This window comes from Triticum urartu, chromosome 1 (assembly GCF_003073215.2).
Source record: "Triticum urartu cultivar G1812 chromosome 1, Tu2.1, whole genome shotgun sequence".
Taxonomy (NCBI): Eukaryota; Viridiplantae; Streptophyta; class Magnoliopsida; order Poales; family Poaceae; genus Triticum; species Triticum urartu.
In genome coordinates this window covers 12,685,703-12,694,937 of record NC_053022.1, presented here as the reverse complement: position 1 = coordinate 12,694,937, position 9,235 = coordinate 12,685,703, and the positions used below count along the sequence as shown (strand labels likewise).

Here is a 9,235-nt window from a genome sequence, read left to right as displayed (position 1 = left end):
CAAACACAAACATATCACTCAATCAAATCAAACAAGGGCATACACTCGGTCTAGAACTATCATTACAAAAGTTCTTGGACTATACTATATATATATGGTGGAATACTACTATTGATATGGTGGTCGACTAGAAAAATTGATCGGTCGAAGACTCCATGATATCTGCTCCAGCTTCATCAACATAGTCATCATCGCTATCATCAGGGTCCGAGTCAGTGTCGTCGATGATGGTGTAGTTCTTCGGGCAAATGGAATCGTCGTCTTCTCCTCCTGGCGAGGGATCTCCCATGAAAACTCCTAGCTTCTTTGTCAGGTCGTCATTCTTCTCCACTAGTACGACGATTTCCTCCATATAATCTTCACGTGTAACCTTGAGTTCTTCCTCCAGTTCCGTGATCCTTGTCAGCGCCTTCTTCAAATCTGTCATGCCTGCACACATCTGGTTCTCCTGGCGTCGAATGTGCTGGTTTAACTCATGGATGAAAGCTGCAACCGATCTATCCTTCCTGGTGCTGATCATCTCCCATTGCTCATTTCGGCGCCCACAAATCTGGTAGATAGTATCCTTGAGATCCTGGTGGTAAACTTCTCCAATGCGTCCCATGGTGATGTGAGCTGCCATTCCTAGACTCCAGGTTGGTGCATCAAAGGAAAACTCTATGGGCCTAGTGACTAGTGTGAATGTCCTTCCTGGAACTTGAACTTGAATCATCCAGCGCTCCTCTTCTGGTAAAGTGGCTTTGTAAGTCCCGGTGAAGCTTGGTATTCTGATGTTCAGGTACCTAGTAACTTCCTTCAAGTGGCGTCCAAATGGGTTGTCTTCATCCGGTTGCATGAACTTGATCCTTGCATCCGCCATCCTAAAGAGTAGAAAATGGATAGGAGTTAGAAATTGAGAAGAGAGTAGTGATCTAGGGCTTTAGCTTAGTGGTCGTGTCCTACAGTCAGCGTGTGCTCTGATACCATCTTGTAGCGACCCGACCTCAGACGGTCAAGTCTTTGTGCATAAGTGTCATCCCTGGATCGGTAATGCTGACACGCACAGTACTTGAAGGATTTATAACAGAGTAGCAATCACACACTTATTACATCGAATATCTCAAAAGATAACTTATTACAATAAATATGGCATAAGGCCATCTAATACGATAACAGTGGAAGGCTTGGAAGATAAAGTGAGTCCATCAACTCCAACGGCATCACTGAGTGAAAGACCACGACCTAAGGCTCCTTACTCGTCGTCTGAAAAGTCTGCAACATGATACGTTGCAGCCCGAAAACGGGCCAGCACATGGAATATGCTGGCAATGTAACACAAGAGAGTAATGAAAAGAAGAAAGCTATCACTATATGCATATATGGCTGGTGGAGGCTGTATGGTTAATATGTTTTGCGAAAAGCCAAATTTTCCCTACAACAAAGGAATAAATTTTTACTTAACTATCATGGTGGTTGTTAAACATTGAGAAGGTTCACCCAACTCAATCCCAATTAAGCTTCATCATTAAACCCAATCAAATTATATTAAGAGTGATGAGATCCACATGATAATCCAAGAAACTAGATACTCAAGACGTCCATAACCGGGGACACGGCTAATCATGATTAGTTTATACACTCTGCAGAGGTTTGTGCACTTTTGCCCACAAGACTCGATCTCCTCCATTTGATTTCTCGCTCTACATGATGTTTGAAAAGCGGATGACCGAGACACAGTCTCTCCGAAGAGGTCCCTTTAACCGATAGATAGGCCTGTACACCTACAATCCCCTACATCTGCTAGCCCATCATGGAAAAGTTTCCCACAACTTACTCAACTATGCCAGAGCCCATATTGGCATGTGGCTCCACACGGAAGTTTCTAGCATGAATAATCTTATGACCCCTTTGAGCCTGGGTGGCAGTCCATAGGAGAATCACACGGTACCCCGAGATTTCCGAAAAAAAACCCAGGCAATCTCTGGAATTCCCCAGGTGCCTCAATCCACCCAGATGTGTATTAAAGTTGCCACCTTAAGTTAACCATTAATTAACAATACTCACATCTGTCATGAATACACTCAAACCCAATCCACGTCTACGAGCAAAGCATAGCAGTATAAGCAACGTAGAAGTAACTCCCAAGGTTTGATAGTAAACAGGTGAATAGGTACTACCTCATCTACATCCCAAACCCAAAATTTAAATCTGATCCTAACCATGCAATTGTTTGAGGATTGATCTAATGCAATAAAACTGGGTATGAAAGAGGTATGATCAAAGTGTTACTTGCCTTGCTGATGATCCGCGAAACCTAGAGACTCGTAGTAGCACGTTTCACACTCCGGGTACTCTATCGCAAACAAACAAGCATACAATAAGCAATCAAGCAAGGGCACGGGTAAAACTCAAATAAGAGATCTAACCAAAAAGTTCAACTTAAGAACTCCGGTTTGCAAAAAGAATCAAATCAAACGAAGCAACAAAACTCAAAACGGCGAAAGAAACAAGCTTCGTTTACTAATCTGGACTAAAGCCAAATTTTACAGTAGCAAAATCTTGTTTAAGTTGGTTAAACAGAAAGAGGGCTTCGACACGAAACTCTAGGCACTTGAATCGCCTGATTCCGATAAACGAGCAAAAAGTTAAACTAAAACGAAAATCGGATCAGAAATAGCGATCGAAAATAATCGTGGAAAATTCGAGAAAAAGAAAAACTGACGAACAGGCTTACGAACGAACGTTCGCTGTCTGCGGCTAAACGGTGAAAGCCGTTCGTTAAAACGAATGTATGAACATGCGTTCGCTAAATAACTAAACCGAAAAAAATAAACCGAACCGGATCTAAAATAACGGATCTAGGATTTAGAGAAAAGAAAACCGTTCGGTTTTCTTGCGTAAACCGAGGCGGCGGCCGCGGCTACCTCCGGCGACGACGGGGCGACGGTGCGGCGGCGGGTCGACGGCTGGGCAGCGGCGAGGTGCGGCGGCGGCGGGCTAGGGTTAGGGTTTGGGGCGGCGGGCGGCGGGTTATAAAGCCCCCCGGGCGGAGTCCCGCTCGGGTACGGCCCGGAGTCGGTTTCTCTTTTTTTTAAATAATAATTCCGACGTGCAGAAAAAGAAAGAAAAGAAATATTAAAAGGACTCCAAAAATCCCGAAATAAATTTTTCCCGTCCTCTAAAAATAGGCCGCACTCCAAATATGTACTCTTCTTTGGACCGAGGGAGTACATATATTGACTTGGTAGGCTAGTAGGGCCATGCGATGACAGCAGACCACTGGCCCATATCCACCAAGGACACATCCCCTTTTCTTTTTCTCTGAAGTCTAAGCTCCCAACGACCAACTACTTTGATGTGTAAGTATGTTCTTGCGTGCACGTTTGTTATTCAAAGACCAAATTGTGGTCTCGAATGCATGCTGATTATTCAAAGACTAAATTGTGGACTCAAATTTGTGAGCTCAGAGTCGAGTAAGCTACCACCACATTAGAGGCAGCGCTCAAACAACCAGTTTACTCTGCAAAGCTACCACCAAATTGCACGCTCAAACAACCAGTTTACACACCAAAAGCCTCAAGAACCATGGCGGAGGCTGTTGTTGGGCAGCTGGTGGTCATGCTGGGTACTACGCTGGCAAAAGAGGCGGTGATCTTTGGTGGGGCGCTGCTTGGCAAGGAAGCCTCCGCCCTCAGAGGCCTCTTCGGCAAGATCCGTGAATCCAAGGCAGAGCTGGAGAGCATGCAGGCCTACTTGCAGGAGGCAGAGCGGCTCAAGGACACCGACAAGACCACCTGCATCTTCATCAGCGAGATCAGGGGTCTCGCCTTCCAGATCGAGGACGTCGTTGACGAGTTCACCTACAAGATGGAGGACTGCAAGCACGGAGGGTTCATCGGCAAGATGAAGAAGCGGCTCAAGCATATCAAGACCTGGCGCCGCCTGGCGGCCAAGCTCCAAGAAATCAAAGCCCAGCTACAGGATGCCAAGCGGAGGAAGAATGATTACACCGTCATCGGCATATCTGCTTCTGCTGCCAGATCGACGAGTCAAGGTCAATCTTTGCATTTCACCAGGGATGAGGACCTTGTGGGGATAGAGGAGAACAGGGACAGGTTGATACGGTGGCTGACCGTCAGCGGTGGTAGTGGTCATGGTCTAGAGCAGAGCAGCAGCAAGGTTACCTCGGTGTGGGGGATGCCTGGTGTTGGTAAAACCACTCTGGTTGCTCATGTGTACAACACTGTGAAAGTGGATTTCGACGCGGCAGCGTGGGTAACTGTGTCAGAGAGTTACCGTATTGAGGGTCTGCTGAAGAAAATCGCCGCCCAGTTCGGCATCGCAGTCGACGTCGCCGACATTGAGATGAGAGACCTAGCAGAGTCCATCCACAACTACCTTCAAGGTAAAAAGTTCATCATGGTCCTGGATGATGTTTGGGCTGCGCGCGTGTGGTCCGAGATAAGGAATGTCTTCCCAACGTCTAACTGTACCGGCCGATTTGTTATCACATCAAGAAAGCATGAAGTGTCACTGTTGGCAACTAGGGAGTCTGCAATTCACTTGGAACCGCTACAAGCTCATCATTCCTGGGAGTTATTCTGCAAAGGAGCATTTTGGAATGATGATGGTAAAGAGTGCCCATTGGAGTTGCAGGAACTGACTTGGAAGTTCATAGCAAAGTGTCAAGGCTTGCCTATTGCTATTGCATGCATTGGCCGCCTACTATCCTGCAAACCCCCAACTTCCGCTGAGTGGGAGAATGTGTACAGGGGTTTGGATTCGCAGTTGACGAAAGATGTGATCCCTGATGCTCATATGATCCTAAAAGTCAGTTTGGAGGACCTCCCGTATGATTTGAAAAATTGTTTCTTACACTGTGCACTATTTCAAGAAGATTATGTATTAAAGAGGAGAAGGATAATAAGGCAGTGGATTGCGGCAGGGTTTATTAGGGAAAAGGAGAACAAAACATTGGAGGAAGTGGCAGAGGGATACTTGGCTGAGCTTGTGAACCGAAGCCTATTACAGGTTGTGAAGAGGAATCATGCCGGACGACTGAAACACTGCCAGATGCATGATGTCATAGGACTTCTTGCCCTGAATAAAGCCAAGGAGGAGTGCTTTGGTAAATTTTATGATGGCTATGGTAGTGGGGCATTCTCTATAGAGGGTGCACGTCGCATATCAGTCCAGGGGGAAAACCTTGAACAACTGAGCCGATCTGGTGCAAAACAACTCCGTGCACTCCATGTTTTTGGAAGGTATATCAATATTGATTTGCTGAAGCCTATCTTAACATCTTCGAATTTGCTGTCGATGTTGGATCTGCAAGGTACTTGTATCAAAATGCTGCCCAATGAAGTATTTAGCTTGTTTAGTCTGCGGTATTTGGGTCTTAGAGATACCAATCTCGAAAGCCTGCCTGAAGCAGTGGGGAGGTTACGAAATTTGGAAGTCTTGGATGCTGTGCATTCTAAGCTGACGTGTTTGCCAAACAGTGTTGTAAAACTTAAAAAATTGAGATGCTTGCGTGCATTTACTACCAGCAGATCAAAAATTGGAAGAACACGTGGGGTCAAGGTGCCTAGTGGTATACATCACTTGGCAGGACTGCGGGCTCTTCAGTCCATCAAAGCCAGTCCAGAGTTTCTGCGTGAAGTTGGAGCTCTGACAGAGCTAAGAACATTCGGTGTCTGCAACGTGACAAGCGAACACTCTTCTTACTTGGGCAATGCTATCACCAGAATGAGCCATCTTATTCATCTCGATGTTGGGGCTGCAGCTGAGGATGAGGTGCTGCGGCTGGAAGGGCTATATTTACCTCCAACCCTTTCTCTGCTTGGTTTAACAGGGCAGCTAAACAAAACATCGATGCCTCAACTTTTCTCTTCCTGGTCACTTCTTAATAGCGTCACCCGGTTGTACCTGGCATTCTCCAATATTGATGAGGGAACCTTTTCATGTCTGTGTGTGTTACGTGCTCTAAGCACCCTTGAGCTAGTGCAGGCTTTTGAAGGGAAGAGGTTGGATTTTTATGCAGGGTCGTTTCCAAAACTTCGGTTCTTACACATATGGGGTGCTGCACAACTCAACCAAGTGGGAATAGAGGAGGGCGCAATGCAAAACCTTGTCGAGCTATGGTTCACAGAGTGTCCTGAGCTAAAGTTTCTTCCAGATGGCATCCAACACCTTGCAGCCCTTGAGAAATTACTTCTGAAAGACACATCAGAAGAGCTAGTAGAGAAACTCCATCAGAAGAGAGATTCAGATGAATGCAATGAAGATGTAATGAAGATTAGCCACATAAGGAATGTTACAGTGGAATTGAGCCAAAAAGGAATTTGGAAAAGGATTAGGTGATCATCGCTATTCACAAGGTTAGTGTTCAGTGTTTCATCCTTCGTGCGTATATTAAATATTGAAGTTAAATTCGCAATTGGTAGCTAGTTACGAGTTTGTCTACTAAAGCTAGTTAACGTGATTCCTTTCTCCATGTTCGTGTGTATCTTCCTCACCTATACTAGAAATAGAGATATGCAACTACATAGCCGGTAACTAGTAGGATTTGTCATAGAAAGAAGCAAGCAAATATATGTTATGTTGTATTTAGGATATGTGTGCTTGACACCGCTTGTGTTCAAGTCCCCGTTGACTCAAGTTTGAGTCATATGTGTTCGCTGTTGATAGAACTTCTAGTTCCTCCTGCACGCATGCTCTTTCGTTTAAAGTCTGTCATAGAAAAACTGATCAATGTGTGCCTTTCATACGTATCCTAAATTAATAGGCTGACTCGCACTTGCCCGTCCTATTTCTACCGTTGACAAATATACAGAGATTCGTTCACTCCCCTGGCCGACTGACCGAGTCTTTTGCTATTGTTGTCAGATCCTGGGCTGTAGCATGTCAAGCACATTCTGATCACTTGGATCATAATCTCAATGAAAATCTGGGCTATTCCTTGGATTGAAGACATGTAAGACGGTCAGCTGTGGGTCGGGTTCGGGAAGGCAAATATCAGCTGTGATGTGTATTTCTGCTCAACAGCTGTGGATCCATCTTTATAGATTTTCAGTTTCTAATCTATCTTAAGCTGTAATCATTACTGAGGCATATGCTGTTGCGAACTCAATCTGGAATTATATTGCTGTAAATTTAAGACTGCATTCAGTGAATGAAGTTGGGGAGCTGAGCTGTATTCATGTTAGCTTTCAGTGATGTTGATGGAATATTCATTCATAATGCAATGTTCCTCTTTTCTTTTGAAGAAAAATAGCATAAAGTTGTCCAAAAGTATATTTGTTTCTCCAACAAGAAATATAGTTGTTCTTCTTGTCACGGTCGTTCAGTGATCTTTCGACCCGAATTTGCATCTAAGAGTAATAGACAAACAAACTATTGCATATTTTAACGCAATAGCTATATGTAAGTCGCCTGAATTTACAATTTGGGTCAGTGGAATTTTTGAATAAGCAGCTGCCGGCGATCTATCTTAGGTGGGTGGGTGGGTGTGCGGGGGGGAGATGGCGGGGGGCTGCGGTTGAGGGGAGGGCGGTGCGGACGGAGGCAGGCGGTTGGGCCTGTGGTACGTGGGCTGGTTTGCAGGAAAGAGATGAACAGGAGGGTGTTAGGAGGTTGAAGAAGTTGATCTCACCATTCATCTTGCATCCAATGGATTGAAATAGATCGACTCTCCAAAACGTTTTTTTTCAGTCGACTTAAAGCATCTCTATCCCGTAAACCGGGCCATCCGGCAAAATAACCGCTTTTTTGCCGGCCCGAATAGATCCTGTATATCCATCCATCCCGGATTTTTCTAAGGGATCCTATTTTAAACTTAGCTGAAATTACTCTATTTGTTGCTCTAATAACAAAGTGCACGACCAGGAAGGCAGTTTGTGACAACAATAGCAGCTTCAGTCTCATGTCCCCATCTACTGGGTAACTGACAGCGTATCAGCATTGGTGGAGTTGGAACGGAGACTCTTTTGCCCCCATCTATTGGGTAACTGACAGTGTCCAGTTGACATTCTTCAGACATGGCAATGTCAGTGTTACTGCAATTTCCACTCGTTGCCCCTTGTCGCGCGTACAAGTAGCATTCAACGGGACTGGGTTGCGCTAGTATATGCAACAACTAGAACACGGCAGGGGGTTCCATTGAATCAGAGTTGGACTTTTCTTTTTCCTGCCTACGATCGAAGATGCCATGTAAGAAGATCAGCTGTGGCCTGTGGCTCTTGTTATCAAATGCAACTAGCAGTGTTACCTGCGCATTTGCATGGCTAGATTTTTTACATGTGTGTTTTTTGCATGCAATTGAACATCAAAAAATCATTACATCAAGGATGCTCATTCACTTTCAGACATTAGTAGTACAGTGTTCTGTGGAGATTGAAAATATGGGAATTTATTTATTTAAATCAAAATTATATACCAAGTAGAAGCTTGGCCAGATCTTTTTTTAGCTCGACAATATAACCAACAAAAACCACATTCATTTAAAATAATAATTTTATGTGACAAGATTGACATACCATGTGCTATACGTAGTGACCAATCAAGAACATCCTATTTATGTGATAGAAGTAAAGAGAATTCAAAATTCCAGTACTCTAGTTATCCAGATCTAGTATGGAAATAATAGAAGAATGATTACAACACATTTGAAAACATGTCCATTTGCAAATAAGAAACTGAAAGTGCAACTAATCCCCGGGTGGTTTTGGTAATTCATAACAACATATAGCTCATTAAACTAATAGCCTTTCAAGATAAATATTTCAGGAAGTTCAATGAATGGCATGGCATGTATTGGACATGTGAACCCCTCAAAATGCTAAGGACAAATGTTGGCAAAAGCTCAAGACTCTTCATTTTTATTTTAGTGACCCAAAATCACATTGAGTCCATAGGAAAGCCAATACTATTAAAAGGGGATGAGGTGTTGCTTAACGGCTTGCTTGCTCAAAATGCTTAATGATATTGCTCCAAAACCCTCAATCAACTTCTCCATCCAAATATGTCAAAACCCTAAACTCCAACTCGGCCCCACCGATTCACTTTCATCCGGAGCCACCGAGTTCATATGACATAGCCATAGCCAGAAACCCTAACAAATCGGTCTCACCTATATGACTTTCGGTCTCACTGAGATGGCCTTGCAAACTCTTTGTTACCTGTTGCATTTATTTCGGTCTCACTGAGATAGCAATCGGTCCCATCAAGTTTGCTTGACCAACTCTCTGTTGCTCTA

At 44.3% G+C, this 9,235-nt stretch overlaps 1 protein-coding gene across 1 annotated transcript; it reads left to right on the top strand.

The window, feature by feature from the left end:
* The first annotated feature begins 3,453 nt into the window (after window positions 1-3,453).
* LOC125542620 (disease resistance protein RPM1-like) lies at window positions 3,454-7,261 on the top strand. The gene is made up of 2 exons (XM_048705714.1): window positions 3,454-6,359; window positions 6,868-7,261. The coding sequence occupies exon 1, from the start codon at window positions 3,565-3,567 to the stop codon at window positions 6,340-6,342; it is 2,778 nt and encodes a 925-aa protein (XP_048561671.1). The 5' UTR covers window positions 3,454-3,564; the 3' UTR covers window positions 6,343-6,359; window positions 6,868-7,261.
* Window positions 7,262-9,235: the final 1,974 nt, after the last annotated feature.